Source organism: Gopherus flavomarginatus, chromosome 5 (assembly GCF_025201925.1).
Source record: "Gopherus flavomarginatus isolate rGopFla2 chromosome 5, rGopFla2.mat.asm, whole genome shotgun sequence".
NCBI classification, from domain to species: Eukaryota; Metazoa; Chordata; order Testudines; family Testudinidae; genus Gopherus; species Gopherus flavomarginatus.
In genome coordinates this window covers 101594741-101613250 of record NC_066621.1, presented here as the reverse complement: position 1 = coordinate 101613250, position 18510 = coordinate 101594741, and the positions used below count along the sequence as shown (strand labels likewise).

Genomic DNA, 18510 nt, shown 5'->3' with positions numbered 1-18510 from the left:
ATGGGGCACAGGGGTGCCCATTTTTCCAAGGGGGGCCTGGACACACGCCCCATTGACCCAACGGGTAATCTGCCACTGAGTGCTTTAGAATAAAAGCCAGTATAATAAAGGTATGGAGATTAAAAGTGGAAAAAGCTTACCACAATTTACTTCAGTGGGGCCAGGATTTCATCCTTTTACTCTATGAATCTCACATTACTCAATTCTGATCGTTAGTGTATACAGAAAATAACTGTGCATTGCCCAAACCTTTCAATTGTTTCCTTTTATTATTATTAATCATTTATGTTATGGTAGCATCTAAGGACCAATCAGATCTGGGACCAATTGTGCTAGATATTGTACAAACATTGGGTAAGTACTTTCACAACAACTGCTGAGGGAGAGGGAAACTGGCATTCAGAATTTAATTTTAAAAGCTACTTTACTGTCTGGCTTCTTACTCTCAATTTCCACACTTATCTCTAATTAAGGACATGAAAACAGGCATAAATTAATAGTGACTAACAAAAGATTATGTAAAATGATTGAACAAAAGAGAGCCTATTATGTAAATGACTGCCTTCTACAAAAAACAGTCCCAAATGTATTTAGTTATTTAGTGAATTTAGTAAATTCTGTAGCAACATTAATTTGTCTTTTGCCCATAAAATACTCTTCATTCACATCCCTGACCCTGCTCTGACAAACATACAAAGCTAAACATATTACGCAGTGGGCCCTGACGGGGTTTTGCGCCAGCTTGTGCTGAGGGGTTCCGCCATAACATCTGAAATTGGTAGGCAATCAAACTTTTGCTGCTATACTCCAATGCAGGGGTGGGCAAACTTTTTGGCCCGAGGTCCACATCAGGGTTGCACAACTGTATGAAGGACTGGGTAGGGAAGGCTGTGCCTCCCCAAACAGCCTGGCCCCCACCCCCCGCCTCATACTTCCCACCCCAACTGCCCCCCTCAGAACCCCCAACTCATCCAACCCCCCCTGCTCCCTGTCCCCTGACTGCCTCGATCCCTATCCACACACCCGCCTCCGACACCTCCCTCAGGACTCCCACCCCATAGCCAACCACCCTCTACTCCTCATCCCGGCCACCCCCTCCCGGGACCCCCCCACCCCTAACTGCCCCCCGGGATCCCACCCCCTTATCCAACCTCTCCTGCTCCATCCTCTGACTGCCCTCCAGACCCCTATCCACATCCCCACCCCCCCGAAAGGCCCCCACTCCCAACCTGCCCTGTTCCCCATCCCCTGATCATTCCCCCATCCAACCTCCCCCTCCTCCCTGACTGCCCCCCAGAACCTCCTGCTCCCTTACACAACCCCCCTGCTCCCCATCCCCTTACCAGCAACAGGAGCTCGCAGCCAGGACACCCGTCCAGAGCGAGCTGTGCTCTCCACGTTGCCCAGAGGGAGCAGTGGGCCAGAGCACCTCCCCCATGGCGGCGTGGCTGCGGGGCAGGGGAGACAGCAGGGGAGGGGCCGGGGACTAGGCTCCTTGGCCGGGAGCTCAGGGGCCAGGCAGGATGGTCCCGCAGGCTGTAGTTTGCCCACGTCTGCCCTAATCGTATGGAACTCAGTCACTTCTGAAATATGGCCCATTTCACCTCTCCCCACCTAAAAGCTTATTTTTTCCAGAGATGTTTACTACCACTGTTTTATTGTTTTGTACTTTTTGCTTTTGTTTACCCACAATGTCTATAATTTTGTTGAGGTGTAGAGTTATTTTATTAATGAATGAGAAATTGTTTTTATGACTGTTGTTGAGCTCCCTGAGCACTTTTGCAGCAGTTAATAAATAAATATACAATTTTTACTAATTATTTATGTTCCTTAAAATTCAGACACCAATGTTGCTGTGAAATGAACAGCACAATGTACTGACCTGTGGGTGATCTCACCTACTCTGGTTGTTGTAGTGGTAATGGATCTAGGAATCCTAAAGCAAAAAAAAGGAAGTATGGTATGTCTATGGTACATGTCAATTCTTATAATTGTATTCCAATACAGTCATCTTATAGTGTGATGGTGTTTTTCCTCTAATAAGAGTGAGTGCATAGATACACAGTGTTCTTTTCTGTAAGAAAAAAGAATACATTTCTAAGGAAAATCCAACTAGTAGTTTAAAAATCTGGCATTTCCTACTGTTAGACTATGATAAAAAGGACAGTTTATTTGATAGGACAAAAAGGATACTTTTATGTGGTATCAGGAAGTTAGAGAGACAATACTGAGGAGGCAGAAAACCAGCTTACAGCAATGACAAGTCTTGAAATTTTTTCAAGGTTTGTTTTAAAAAAAATGTTCTCATGAATTTCAGATTTCTGCTTTCATTTTGTGAAGTCCTGTCTTTATATAAAATGGGCACCACCTCCCATGACTGCCAGTGTAACTGAAGCCATAGGCTGCCCTTAGCAAGATAGCCACCATGACTATTTAACCTTTGCAGGAGAGGGTGCCCTCAGCAAAGATGGAAAACATCTCCCAGAAGCCAGGCTACCCTGAGCCCTCGTCCAGACTAACCCGCGGCATCGGCGGGTTAAAATCGATTGCTCGGGGATCGATATATCGCGTCTAGTCTGGACGCGGTGTATCGATCCCCGAGCGCGCTTACATCGATTCCGGAACTCCATCAATCCGAACGGAGTTCCGGAATCGACGCGGAGAGCCGCGGACATCGATGCCGCGCCGTCCAGACTGGTGAGTACCTCGATTTTAGAAATTCGACTTCAGCTACGTTATTCACGTAGCTGAAGTTGCGTATCTAAAATCGATTTTAATTCCTAGTCTGGACGTGGCCTGAGAGAGGATGGTGGCTCCTTAGTCACCATGTATGGCCAGGGAAAGGACAGCAACATTTAGAGGTGCTGGGAATTGAACAGAGAGAACAGCAGGAAGTGGGGACTGTGTTAGAGAACAGGACAGGAAACAATGAGGAGTCAGTAGACTATTTGGGAAAGGGGAGCAGTGACAGAGAAAGAAAACGTGAGGAGGAAGATGAGACTGAGGGAAAAGAAAGGAAATATGGTGAGGAGTAAATGTGTGGGACAAGAGATTGCTGGGTAGCATTTGAATGAAGCAGTTGCCTATCCTGTCTAGCTAGGGAAGAGGATATAGAAGGATAGAATGTCAGACTCCCATGCCCCAGGAAATGGAGGAAGAAAGTGGAGTTCAGATCAACTGGCAAACATGGTGGTCTTCAGTTTTGTACATATACTGAAGGTTGAATTTCGAACTCGAGACAATCTCAAGTGGCTTCCCCAAAGGTGAAAAATATCAAAATACGGCCAAAAAAAAAATGTGATTTTTTTTTTAAATCTCATTATTGTTGTAGGTTTGGATTCATTACTTTTTAACATTTGTGGTTGGAAATATGGACCTTGGAGCTGATGAACAATAGTTCTTTAGTGGTCTAGAGTATTTCCTAACCATACTGGCACTTCAAGAGAAGAGAGATAAGATGATCAAAATATATGCAATTCAATATAGATTTAAGTTATGCCAGCATTTTAAAAAAGTAAAGAAAAGAATCCGTTTAGATCACTGGGAGAGAAGCATATTCGCATTCCGAGTCAGGGCAATACTGTCTTTTTGCTAAAAAGCTCTTTTTCACATATCCGAGTGCTCTGTGAGATTCTCTTTGTTGCAGTGTCTTACAGCTAACGCAGTCTGCTTTACTGATATGGAACAATTTTAGTTTTCTTGTGACTCATCTTAAAGATAAGTTGTCCTAGCATATTAAATGTATCACTAAAAGGAAGTCAAAGCAAATAGCCTCTTGCTGATGGCACCTGTTCCCTTGCCTATGCCTTAATGCTCAGGCAAGTTACCAGAAAATTGTTAACCAAGACCTGCTTGTCTAATTTGTGTAAGAAATCAGAATTCTCCAGTTTAATACTTCTGTTGCTCTGGGACTTCTCTGATCTCTAGGAAGAACTGCATGAGTAAAAACTAAGGCATAAAATTAGGAAATGGGAAAATCTTGCATGAAAATAGCAAATCATATTGATTCTTCAGGGCATAAACAATTTTTAAGAGCAGGCATATAAAAAAAAATAAATATCTGTGGCACTTAGTATACAGTACATTGCCAAAAACCCAAGCCAACAATGAACAAGGCAGCACTGCAGAAATAATGTGTACATAAGGATAAACAGGTTTTGAACTACACTCCAGAGCAACATGAGAACACAGGTTCTTTCTTTACCATTTCTATTCTTTTTTGCTTGAGCAATTTTTTTTTTATGAAAAATATAAAGAAAATCAATTCTCTGTTCATGTTATAAGTTTTCCTATTAGGGTGGCCAACCTTCTAATTTGTGAAAACCGGACAATGAGCAAAGGAATCTCACTCCGCCCCCTACTGCACCTCTTCCCCTGAGGCCCCATTCCCTGCTCCACTTCTTTCCCTCAAGGTTCTGCCCCCCACTGCTCCACCCTCACTCATTGCTCTCTCCACCTCCCTCCCCCCTGCTAGCTGAGCAGGGTTCTAGGAGTGAAGGGATGACGAGCAGGACGGGGAAAGGAGAGCCGCGCCCAGAGCAGGACAGTGCAGTCACTGGATCTCTCTCTGCTGGAGCCATTCCTGAGTGGTCCTCTAGGCTCCAGCAGCAGCTGCTGCTCTTCCTGCCTCCTGGTGGCAGAGACAGGTTACTGCAGATGACCAAACACTGTCCAGTCAAAAACCGGACACCTGGCAACCCTATTTCCTACATCTCTCTTACCATATCCACAGGATAGAAAAGTGATGTGATCTTACTTTAAATCAAGGTCTGTGTTTTCCCTTCAAACCTCCAGAGGTAAACAACAGCTCTTCACGTTTAGTAATTTTGTATACCACTAATTCTCATTGTGAGAGCAGAAATACATGTTAAATAAAACAAATTTAAGGCTAAAACTACAACTTGATGGCCAAGATTGTAGAGAGAGACCCAAAAGCAGATGGTGAGAAGGCAGCCAACAGTAATTTTAGACACCATTAAATGATAAAACCAAACAATTTCTCTGTTCGACCTAGGCTCTTAGGCAACATGGTATCCGAGTACCAACTATCTATGGAAATAATGTTTGCTACTAAATACCGTGTAAAGTATTCTAGCAAAAACAAGATTTATGATCTAACCTGACAGTTTCTTATTCTTAAAGTTCTTTTGGCTGGATTATGCACAGCCAACTCTCTTGCCCTGCCTTTAAGAAAATTCACCCGAAGCTGCCAGCCACCCCTAAAAATGTGAAGTTAAAAAACAGAACACACACAAACACTGCATTGTTACAATTCTATTTTCTATCTCAGCACCTACCATTCAGCAGTGGAGACATAATCTTACTAAAGCATGGCAAATCGGTACAGCATTTTTCAGTTGTTGTGGTGGTAGCAGTGGCTATTGTCTTGAAAGAAAAGGGCTCAGATCCCAAGAGACAAATAGTAACATTTTAATTGGCTCAGTGATAAGCAACTTGATCACTTAACTCTAGCTAAAACATTTATTCACCATCAAAAACCTAATGAAGGATCAAAATCTATATTTGGTCACTTAAAACAGATTAGAATGAAGGCAGTTACTGGAAACGTGGCAAGATTCTTCTAGCAAAGTAAGATTATTCTATCATTTCCACTTCTTTTGTTCCTTCTGCTTGAACAGAATTTTTACTAGATTGGTTCAAGATATATTCCCTGAAGGCTCCACGGATTTGTAGTTTATTTCAGGTAGGAGCCAGTACTAGGTAGAAAAAACTGTTGTCTTACTACTTTAAAGTTAGTCTTAAATAACCTGTAGAAAATAAAAATAGCTAAATGGAATCTTACATGGTAATCAGAAAATGCTAAAAAGGAAAAAAATCTGAATGTTTTACAACTCTGATTATTGATCCAGAGATAAAGAAAAAAAAAATCAATGAACTGATGTACTGCCTTGACTTATAAATGTAGGCTCATTTAGTCCTAGCAATGCCAATATTATTAAATAGCTCCAAGGATTTGTAGAAACTGCTAACAGAAGAGTGATACAAGAATTACACCAATATATGTTGACATGTGCTGTCCAAAGGAATAAATGATGTTATTTATTGTAAAACAAGTTTCAAGATCCTTCTAGCATTAACTACGTTAAAAAGTTCTGCTTCTCATCTCCCCAGCCCCTTCCAGTTCTGCTATAACATTTTATGGCATTTTGAATTGAATCCATTATGCTATACTGGAATGCTGAACAGCAATATTTTAATGAGATAAGTCAATTCAAAATTATCAACAATAGGAATAAAGATCAGTCTTTTCCATAGACCACTAAAAATAACATCACCTTATTTTGAGTCTTCAGATATTAAAAGCATTCACACAATAAATCATTAAAGAAAATGTGCACAGGAACACAACACACAAAATGTAACAAGGAACACTCAAATTATCAATGAAAGTGAATGTACAGCTTGACTGTATTAGAAGGCTTTTATATGCTGTAATGCCAACTTGCCTTACAGCGATATAGTTTTACACTCAGTTTGGATTTAATTAGCACAAGACAAGAGATTGTTGGAGCCTAAAAGGATATTAGCAGCAACACCATAGAAACTAAAACCATTTCTAACTATCCAAGGAATATATTACAAAAGTACTGCTTTAACTCAAGGCTGGAAGAATATTACAAAATTTAAATCCAAGAGTTCCCCTTCACCTGTATGAAAAAACATGCTTTTCAGGGCAGCCCAATAATAATTAAATTAATACAGTATATTTTATAAAGATATAAATGCCTTTCTTAATATACATACTGTCCATCACAGAGAATAGCATACCTTATAAAAATCATTTCACTGAGTTCTAAACAAATAAATAAGAGAAAGGCTCCTGTTTCAATTTCCTGGACAGAATTGCAATGTGTCATAAAAAGTAATCATTTAACCAGAGAATTTAACAAACATTAACACCTTTGCAAATCTACAGGGAATGTTCATCATAAATCCTCATTTAGTTAACTAATAAATGTTGACATTTAACTTTTTCATTAAGTTATATCAGGTCTAGAACAACAAACTGCTCCAATTTAAGTTATGACACCATCCTATTTTTTATGACAGCAATATACTCAGGTTTGAAATATATCTCATCAACAATCTTTTTCACCAATTTGTCAAGTTATTCCACAATGTGGGACCAGGTGTTTTGATTTAGCCAGAATGCTCTAATAACCCATCCTCTGATAACAGTCTTATTGGTATCTAAAAATAATAGGAAGTCAATCACAATAGATTGACTTGTTAAAATTAGAACCAAGATACACCAAAATAACATGTTTTTACATAGCAATATTTAGTATATATGAAGAGCACTAAACTGGAAAGTCCCCTGAGAACATCACCCACTACTGGACCATTTCCTGCCATAGAGTAAGTATTGGCTGGCTACAGATGCAGCAAAATAAAAATAGAAAATGTATGTGCAAAGCTTCCATGCTGAAGTTTATGCTATAGTCATGACTATGCTAAAAAATTCTAGCACTTCGGTCATTTTAGGGTATGTCTACACTACCCGCCGGATCGGTGGGTAGTGACTGATCCGTTGGGGATCGATTTAATTGCATGTAGTGTAGACGTGATAAAATTGATCCCCGATCGCTCTGCCATCGACTCCGGAACTCCACCGCAGCGAGAGGCGGAAGCAGAGTCAATGGGGGAGCAGCAGCAGCAGTCGACTCGCCGCTGTCCTCACAGTCAGGTAAATCAACCTAAAATACGCCGACTTCAGTTATGCTATTTGCATAGCTGAAGATGCATATCTTAGGTCGACTCCCTCCCCAGTGTAGACCTAGCCTTAGAAAAGACAAGTTTGATGTTACAGAATTAATAAGAAAATAGCTGAATTAACAACGTTACTGATTTCAGAATTCTGATGCTGTGGGTATGTGCAGCTCAAAGTATACTTTTATAGATATTCCTTTAACCTTTTTTGTTGCATTTTCTACATATTAAATTCTTTTAAATTAAATTATTACATCTCTAAGTTTAACACAGAAAGCTAGACTAGCCACGTTCTCCATCCTTAAACTGAATAATGCCTCCTTCTACCTAACTTCATTTTCTTACTTCCCATGAAATAAAAAAGAGAAAAGAAGTTGCCATTTCCTCTAACACTTCTATTGTTTAGTTACTGACAAGCAAATCTCCCTTGTTCCTCGGTTGCCCTGTAGCACCTCAAGGCATTTAAAATACATATATTTTGTCTGGAAGCAGTAGCACTGGAACTAGGGATATGGGGATGCTGCCACATCCCTCGTTTGAAGTAGTAATAACAAACACCTAATACATGGTTTCCATCATCGGCACCCCCACTATAAAAATTGTTCCAGCACCCCTGTCTGCAATATCTTTTCCTCAGAGTCAGCTCTAAACCAACATCCGCAGCATAGCAACAACAGTGTGTGCTGGAGATGCATTCTTTTGCAGGAGACATAACTCAACACCCTGCTCACCATTTGTGCTCATTAAATAATCCGTAGTACTTTATGCAGGGTGTTAGCCCCTACATCCTAGTCCCCTGCAGTTTCATTTGGCTACGTTATTCTTCCCATCTTGTCCTTAACTGTTATTTAGTGTTGCTCAATTGCTATTAAAACAGCTGCTGCCATCCACCCTGAAATTGCTGTACTTATCCTGGTGTATAGCTTATAAAGCACCTTAGGATCATTTGGTATGAAAGGTGCTATATAAACATAAATGTAATATATTAATACACTGATTATAGAAAACAGATGTAGCCATCCAGGGACGTGCTAAGAATGACAGTAGAGTTAATCATAAAAAACCCTGCCTATTTATATGAGTTCCTGTTCTACTTCAGGAGTGTTCATTTCATAAAACAGTACACATTTTTCTTCTATTCCAGCAATGGATAATTTTACTCATCCACCAATACCTATACAATGTTATCTTCACTGCAAAGTCAAGAGCTCATATTAACAGCAAACGCAAATAGAATTTCACTGCTAATTCTAAGTAAAGGTTCAATATTTTAAAATGAATTTTCCAGTCACTGTACTGAGCATATTTAATGATCTGCTCCTTTTCCAGATATTAGCTGCATGCTAGCATAATGATGCAGAAGACCAACAGACTTTCACCTCCAAGACCATACCCCAACCTCAGACCAGACCAAAATCATTCAGATAAGGTGCTACAATAGTTAAAAAATTAATCTCTCTCAATAAGATATAAAAAAGTAGAAAGAGTCACTCTTTCAATTATTGTTTGTTCCATTTATAAGTGTGTATAAGGAATATTCACAAACACATTTTTCCTTTATAACTCAATTTCTGCTGCTTTTCCCTCACATACTTATTGCTCCATTTAAAGCTCAAGAGGGTAAAGTGCTTTGTGAAGGAATAACAATGTATGTTGATGATGAAAACACAAAATTAAAATCTACCTGTGAATGCACTTCTATATGTCCAAAAGGATAATTTTTTTCTCAAAGACTGCATGGTTAAACATAACATTCCTAACTTTAAAGTATTTCTTCACCAAGTCTCAAAGATGTTTTTCACTTTTGGAAATACAGTTCTAATTTAATCAAACAAATCACACACAAAAATTACTGGGTGATTCAACTTATGAAGCATGCCACAAAATTTGACACAGTTTACTATACTCTGAGATTTTCATACTACAGAGAATCTCAAACCTACGCTAACATGTACACTAACTCTCACTTGCCAAAGGCTCTCTGTAAAGCTGACGGCAGTGAGAGAAATAGAATAGTTATTTAACTTACAGTAAACGTGGGCATTCAAGATGTTTTGTCCACAGGGATCCCACTCTAGGTGCACATGTGCCCCATGCATTCCAGATCAAAGCCTCTGGCCAGCAGCATCCACTGAGGCCACATCTGCATATCCTCTCACCCCTACTCCTCTGCACCCAAGGGCATTAAGTGTAGAGCACAGTCCCGACCCACAGTTTGAGAACTGATGCAGTATCCCAAAGCTAAAAAACTCTGCAGTAGCAAGGAAATAGGGCAGGTCATGGGATCCATCTTAAAATACCACAGCTAATGTAAAGTAAGTTACCATTCTTTGTATATATGTCCACATGGACCCCTCTTTAACTTACTGGCCAACAGGTCTCTCTCTAGGAGGTGGGTGCCAGGAGTCCTATTTAAATACAAATTGCAGAACTTCCCTACCAAACGGGGCACCAGATCTAGTGACTGCAACCCTCAAATATAGAGCTGAATAAGAGTACTCACTAAGATCCGAGTGGCTGCCCTGCAAATTTCTGATATAGGAATGTTCCTCAAGCACGACAAAGAGGGTGGTTGGGCCCTAGTAGATTGTGCTTTAATACGAGACTGTAAAGCTAATTTATTTAGTTCAGAGGAGATCTTAATGCAATCTGAAACTCATTTCAGGAGTCTCTGAGTTGGATCAGCCTGTCCTCTAGACCTGTCACCAAATGCTACTAATAGCCTAGGTGACTTATAGAAAAGCTTTGTTCTATGGAACAAATAGTAGAATAGAGGATTGCCATCAAGACACTGAGCATGTGAAGTTTTGTTTCTATAGAGATCAAATGGGTTTGGAGAAAAACACTGGAAAACATATATATTGATTCAAATGACACCACTTTGGGTAAGAATTTAGGATGGTGAGGTCTCAGAGACACACCTTGTTTTTGTGAAACTAGTATAGGGAGGTCCTGCCCTTAACACCTGAATCACACACACCCTTTGAGCAGAGGTAACAAAAATGCTTCCTTGATAAAGAGGTGGTAAAAGGAGCATGATGGTAAAGGCTCAAAAGGAGGAAACCTATTAGGACCAGGAGTATAATATTTAGGTTCCCAGGAGGGGAAAAATCCCTCAGTGGGGGGAAAATACATGGACCAGACCTTTCAAGAACTTAATACAATAGGATGTGGGAATATACAAATGTTGAAATGGAGGGCAACAGCCAGATATACTGGCTACACAAACCTTACCCAAGATAAATTAAAGTCCTAAATGTTTCAAGGATAATAGATAATCCAGAACAACAGGAATAGATGTCTCTATAGCTTAAAGGTCATGTTGTGTAGTCCAGAGCAAAAATAGCAGAAAAAGCATTTAGAAGGCCCATCACTTGAGGACATAGCCAGCTCACCGGAAGGGTGGGACTTGAAGCATGGTGACTTTGCCTCAGCCATGAGATCAATGCCATGGAATCAATGATCCTAGGGGTTTTCTATTTTATTTTATTTTTATTTTTTGCCAGCAGGCTAAATTAAAAAAAATGTTAAGTACTAAACTAGCTAACTCTGACAGAAGCAAGCAGGTGGGCACTACTAAATTCTGTCTTGCTGCCATCACTGGGGTGAATGCACATCTAGAGTGCGATCCATGTGGACACATATCTGAAGAACAATTACTTTGATTACCCCCGAAGTTTTCAAAAAAAAATACAGGATTTGTTAATAAGAGGAGGCAGTGAAAAAGGTAAATCATCATGCAGAATGGAAAAGGCACTTTTCCCATGAAAAGTAAAGTAATCTTCTTTGCCTTCTCTTCTACTTTCTCAGTACAAAGATGGGAGTCTCGATTCTCTGGTGTGTCTAACTCCCAGTGAGTGTATCCTGATTCTCTGCCTCACCTCACCTCAGCCCCTCTCAGGATAAAGCACACTCAGGACTGCTTTAATATGCAGCACCTGGCTTTGTGCATTGCTATTCTGTACCCATGAAAGTTCACAGACTCAGGGCTGGGGTAAGGTAATATAGGAGCCAACTCTACTAGCTTTACGCTCACCAGGGACTCCACCATGTTATGGAATCCTCCAGCGGAGCGTTTCTAATCAGTCTCCACTCAGATTGTACTGACAGGTGGTGAAAAGGGAGCACAGTGGAGCAAAGAAATTGCTCAAGAGCCTAAGCCAGTCAGAATAAATAAGGGGAGAATGGGGAGAGAATGTAAATTAGTACCTACCTGTAAATAATAGGGAGAAACATCTCTCTGTATAGTAGAGACAGTTAAGCATATTAGAGAGACACAGCAATGTCTGATAGGTAAATTTAGCTGCCTGTATGCTGCAACAAAACTATCATCCACTTGGGTAATTTTTCCACATTCTGCCCATATATGTAGGTACTACCTCAGAGAAACAATTGAAATGCAGAAATGATAAGGTGGGAAAAATTCTATTGCCCAGAACAAACAAGATCTCATTGCAACCTGGAAGTTGAAGGGACTTCTCAATTACAATAATCTGGGTTTCCACTAACATTATTAAAATAGAAATAAGTAAATCTTACAACTTCAGCATTTAGTAAGCACCTCAAAACTTGGTTAGACCAACAAAATACTTTCAAAGACTTTATGCAACTGTGTACAATTCTATTGCTTTTACAAACATTCTAGCTCTGCTAAATTAAAATATAGCAACAGTACTGCAGATAGGTGCAGATTTACTTTTTAATTCATCACATAACTCAGAAGCAACAAAAGTTCACAAGGAGCAGAATACTTAGGGATCAAATAATAATTCTACTGTATAGAAAAAACAAATTGTTTTAAATAATAGAAATAATGACAGGACTTGATAAGCTTTTTCCTGACTTTTCTAGTGCTGACAAGAGGGTCAGAGGAGTAATCATCCCAGACTACAAAGGAACAGTTTGTTTTTTCTAAATTAGCATAACAGAAAAAATAAGGACTAAAAATGCTTCTGACATACTAAAAATATTACATATAAATTGTATATAAAAATGTTTGCTGATACCACAGCAAATATAAAGAAATTCAGAATGAAAACAGGTTACAGGATATAAAACATGATAAACTCTAAATTAGATTTAAAAAAAAAAAAAAAGGAAGGTGTTCCCCCGGTGGTACGTGAATGGTCAACAAACAGTCAGAAACCAGAAGAGGAGTACTTGTGGCACCTTGGAGACTAACAAATGTATTTGAGCATAAAATTTGTTAGTCTCTAAGGTGCCAAAAGTACTCAGGTTCTTTTTGCAGATACAGACTAACACGGCTGCTACTCTGAAACCAGTCAGAAACTAGACTATTTTGTTTTAAAACAGGTATAGAACAAGCAACTTCAGTTTCTAGTCATTGGTTTCTCAATCTTTATGAATACAAATATAACAGGCAACCTGTGAATCCCTACCATGCTGTAAAACCGAACGTTTTATAATGCATACAAGGAATACTGAAATTATAAATTTTCAATAACATACAATTAATTTAATAATCAAAATGGCATTATAAGAATGTGATCATATTCATTATGTCAATGCGTTACCTTAATTTAAAAACCAGTTTAAGCAATCCTTGAGTATTTTTCATAATTAATTCAGTGTACAGTTAAAGATCAAAGTTTATTAGCCCAAAATATGATCTACTTTTTCCCTTGCATCTCTTTGAGAACTCCATATCATTCTTTAGTAAGGTTTTTTTCTCTTCCCAAAGCAAATATTTCATTTGCTTCACTGGTGTTTCTTTTTACAAAAAAAAAGACAACAACAACAACGCCAGCAGAACAGCAGTTGTGACGGGCCCTATACAATAAACTGGTGTTTATGCAAAATGAAGGACAAGCAATTGGTAAGTATTAAAAAGAATACTACACAGATTTTAAATTTCAGCCATTTAGAGAATTCACAAACCAAAAAAATGTTAACAATATAATTTTAAACAATACAAGTTGTTAGAAACTTAGTTCTTTGTAGTTTAGCTCTAAAAGTACACAGCACAAAAGAGAGATTTCTAACTGGAGTTTTAATACTGTCACATAAGAAAAATGATGAAATAACATTACAATTTTTACTTAAACTCTAAATTCATAGGCATTCTACACCACAGACTAAATCATGCTACCAACAATTGTTACTAACATGGTTCCCTGCTCAGTATAAAGAAAGATTTTTTTTTCCTGAAAGCTGTGTCATAACGGTGTTATATAACAGTACTACCTGTTCCAACAACATTGAAATACGTTTTAGGTAAATCAGTGAAGAAAGCCAGGCTAGCAAAATTGACCATTAGCATGGTTTCAGCCTACTATGAACAGAGTCTCAGAGGTTAGCTGCCTCTCCATCATGCCCAGGTATTCTAGAGTATAAGATTTATTATTCTAAGATACCTGCTAACAGGACAGTAGCCACAAGGTCTTGTCAAAAGGAAGACTGAAGATTAGACAAATTAAGCTCTGAAATAAGATGTACAGACCTCATTTTAACTAGACAGTGTTTGTTGCAATATTCAGTGATCAAACTAAAGTAACTGGTTAAAAAAATGAATAAAACTTGTAATTCAAGGCCTGATCCTGCAATCCTCTGTTAGGCAAAACTACTGATTTCTATGGGACTTCAGCGCAAGTAAGGACCACAAGGTTTAGTTCCTTATGTATTTATTGTAGAACATTCCTAAGTTGTCCCTGCTGCCTATAGCTGGCAATTCTAGGCATAATGAATCTGCATGTTAGTTTTCACAGCTTTTTCAAACCGTCCAGATAGTGCTTTTACAGACCCTTCTACACTAACACAGTTGCTCATCAATAAATTCATAATGCTGACTACCCCATATGAAACAGGCATGGAAAACACTTTCTGGAATAATTTTAAGTGGTCCTAAACCCAATACTGGATTTAATCAAGTGCATACAAGTAGCATTCCAAGCACTGCTCCAGAACCAAGGCTAAGAGCTAAAGCTAGAGTTATGATGAAAAATGCAACTCATACATAACCAATACTCTATGTGATTTTCTCTTCCTTACCTGCTGAGCTAAGCAGAACACTGAAGTCCGTTCCCCTCTGAGATTCTCCACTTTCATTTTGTGTCTCTTGCTCAGCACCTTCACCTTCGTAACGGTTCCAGTTGGAGACTATCTTTCTTTTTGAATAGCTTCTCAGTTCATCCTTTTTTTCTTCTTGTGATTCAGGATCATCATCATCATCATCTGCCTGTGACATTTAAATGATGAGATAAATAAGTAAGATTCATCCAGCATTTAGCTTTTATACAAACATCTTCTGGATCCTCCACCCAAAATATTAAAGCCTATATACACAAATAGGAAGTGGCAGCTCTGATTTTGGGTCATAGAATCATGACATGGAAGCGGTCAAGAGCCACTGCGATATACCACGTTGCCAAAAACAGGAAATGTTTATAAACACATGTTCCACTATTTTGTATGAGCATTTGGTAAATTATCTTTTCTCTCCTCTTAATCCCAAAGCATCAAATAAAAACTCTAAAACAAGTTTAGGGAACTACCTCTTTTTTTTTGGTGATGTGGTGCCAGAGCTGCATTGCTAGGACCTAGTGCACAGCTATGATTTCAATAAAATAAAGATCCAATGTCCACCTGCCACACTAACTGAGCATTGGCCTGCTAAACCCAGGGTTCTGAGTTCAATCCCTGAGGGGGCCATTTGGGGATTGGCCCTGCTTTGAGCAGGGGGTTGGACTAGATGATCTCCTGAGATCCCTTCCAACACTAATAATCTATGAACTGAGAAGAAGCTACCTGATCAACTCCTCTAAATTGAATGATTTGCTATGCCCAAGTAAACGTTTTGGGCTGAAATAGCCAATATATAGTCCAATCTAATACCCACTATTTAAAGATGAGGAGACACATTTCAATAGTAAACCATGCCTGGGCATGCTTTAGTAAGGTATTATTGCATTTTTTGGTTGGCTGACGGCCCTTGGCCAAATACACCCAATACAAATTGCCTTTACTATTGTTGCTTATCACTTCATTAAAGAATCTTCTAAAATTCAGACAAAGCAGACCCACCTCAGGCAACTCTAGCACCATAATTAGCTACCATACACAGAGCTGTCTGTACCATTTGTTCCTGTCAAGCCATACTCAAAAGACAACCCTATACTTCTTACTCCAGCCATGCCAGTTTCCAGATAACTAGAATGGATTTAATTTCAGCTGAAAAAGGGAGATAACTCCAAATGAGATTCTATTTTTCAGGGTCTTTTTCCATCAGCTACTTTAAATACCTAAGTAAGTGCTCAAGTAAGCAGCGCACTGAAGTTAACATTTCATTTTGAGCTTTAAGAAATGAACCACAAAATTCTCATAGTGTTAATGGGAGTGGTGCAGCCTAATTCTCAAGGTTCAAGGCTGAAATTTACCTTTGAATGGATAAACTTCAAAAAATATAAATTTAGACTATTTACAATTCCAATATAGTGCTTCACAGAAGTAATAATACATACAATATACACAAATAATACATTAGCATGGTCTAAAAAAGATTCTGCCACTAATTACATTTACAAATTCAACATTCACATTACTTTAACGTGTATTTTTATCTTCAAAACTACTGCTGATTTTATCAAATACATATATTTTTAAATATTCTTTTTTCTGCTCAGTGACGCTTTAGAGAGTAGATTTACTTATTATTTCTATGTGGTGGCTACCTTTCTCCATTAGTACAGTAATTACCTAAGATATACATCCATAAATATAAACCTCTTTCTTTCTACTTCACACTTTGTTCTCATCTACCTATTCAGAGTTACTTTGTTACCACCTTTGGCATCATAACATTGAAATGAGAGATTATTTTTAACCTTGGTAGCAAGAAGACATCAGTATTAAATGTGTCCCTTAAATATACCAGAATATCCAATAATCATACAAGTTAAAACAAAATCTAAGAACTACCTTAAAAGGTCAACTTTTAAATAATGTGACCTTAAGTAAGCAAACAAAAAAATTTACCTTTACACTTTTTTAAAAGCAATATCTCCAAATAGCTGCAACTTTAAAGGCTCACCATCAGCTTGACATCTAGTCAGTTTGAAAAATGAATTTAAAGTAGTTTCAATACCACATTTGCCCCCAAGTCCCCAGTCAATTTCATGGGCTGTTTTTTAGTTATATTTCCTTTTTTTATTTATTTTCTCTCATTTACTGTGTTAAAGACACACACAGACAATAGGAAAACTAAATGAATGTACACAAAGTTATCAAATGTACAATGTAACAAAAACGGAAAAAAAAATTTCTCTAATCTCAATAGAAACAAGTTTACATGTTAATTTAACAAAATAGGAAGAAAAATTCAGACAGAAGAGTGATTTTTTAGTTTACGGTGTGCCTTTAACTTGTTAAAAAATATTATCATGAATATGTAGCTTATCAATGATGTTGGAGTTCAACCCAGATTGTTACTATTTATCCCCAAGATAGATACAGGGGCTGTGTATGCAAACACTTTGTAGCAAGCTGGGATGTAAATCTACCTGACACTAGCCTGCAGGACACTAAATGCGCTTTAATCCACTCCTGTTTCAAAGCAGGAGTCTTTCTAGGGCTATGTCTATACTGGCAATTGAATGACAAAATTTTGTCTTTCAGAAGTGTTAACCTCCCTCTCTCCCTGAAACAGGAATGTTTTGCCGCAACAAGCACCAGTGTGAACAGCACGTTGTCAACAAATGCCACTTGTTGGGGGTGGAAGTTTTTTGTTGGCAGGAGAGCCAACAAACAGCGGCTTCACTGCACACGTTTAGCGGCATGGCTGTAGCGACACAACCATGCTGCTAAAAGCTGTGTAGTATAGACATAGCCTGAGGAAGCCTCTGCGACTTTTGCAGCTGGGATTGGGTGAGGAATGGTATTAAAAAACACTAGTCACGCAGTCCCAGGAAATAAAGCAGAAAATTAGGCTATGCTCAACAGGCAGTGGTTATGGCAGCTGAACAAAACAAAAAAAAAACTACATCCTGCCCCTTTAAGGACTAAGCCATGTCAACAAAGCTCTCCAAAGGTCCATACATGGGGGATGAAAATGAGCCAGGCTTGCCTCAGGCTCATCAACTGTACAAGAGCTTGTGCTATTTCATAGCCCACTTGCCCAAGAGCATCTTTCACTTCCCCTCAAACTCCATCATCCTGCTCCCTTTTGGAAGAGATTAGTGTCACTGATTCCCCACCTTTGATCCCAACCTACTCCTTTGCAAATCCCTGTGAAAGTGGCAGACAGCTGTGGACAATTTGTAGCAAAGCAGGATAACTCTTCCCATATTCCCCACAGAACAGACACCTCTTCACATACAGATTTTGCACAGCGAGTTGGGAAAGGTATGGCGGTTGAGAAGAAAGCAAAAACAGTGACAGACATTTGGTTCAGCCACTTTCTTACAGACAAGCTCACGCTGATACCTATCCTTTAAGAATGAGGGCCCTAAACTAAATGGAATATGGTTTCCAACTAGACGATTCCCTGGAACCAGCACTCTCCTCGACTGGAGCCTAAGTATTGAGTTTTGGCTCAATCGATAAGCAAAAAGGAATGGACAAAATGTAACAGCAATCCATAACATCCTGTCTGTACTCAACCACTCACCAAGGGGCAGGCACATAGTTATAGCACACTTTGTGTGCACACATACACTCACACTCAACAAATACTGAACAAGACTTTTTAATACAACTTTGAAAATTAAAGAGAAATCTTCCAAATGGGAATACATTATTTTAAATAGTTGTATTCGATAACCTATA

At 38.8% G+C, this 18510-nt stretch overlaps 2 protein-coding genes across 4 annotated transcripts in view; one reads left to right on the top strand and one right to left on the bottom strand.

Annotated features, from left to right (window-relative positions):
* The window catches only part of CHRM5 (cholinergic receptor muscarinic 5), an 82604-nt gene that overhangs the window by 18616 nt on the left and 45478 nt on the right, over positions 1-18510 (top strand). The window lies entirely within an intron of this gene.
* Positions 1-18510, bottom strand: part of AVEN (apoptosis and caspase activation inhibitor) — a 196146-nt gene that overhangs the window by 140968 nt on the left and 36668 nt on the right. For both annotated transcript variants that reach the window (XM_050954860.1, XM_050954861.1), the window contains exon 2: positions 14740-14926. In XM_050954860.1, coding sequence (XP_050810817.1) covers positions 14740-14926 — 187 coding nt within the window. The remainder of the gene's footprint in view (positions 1-14739; positions 14927-18510) is intronic.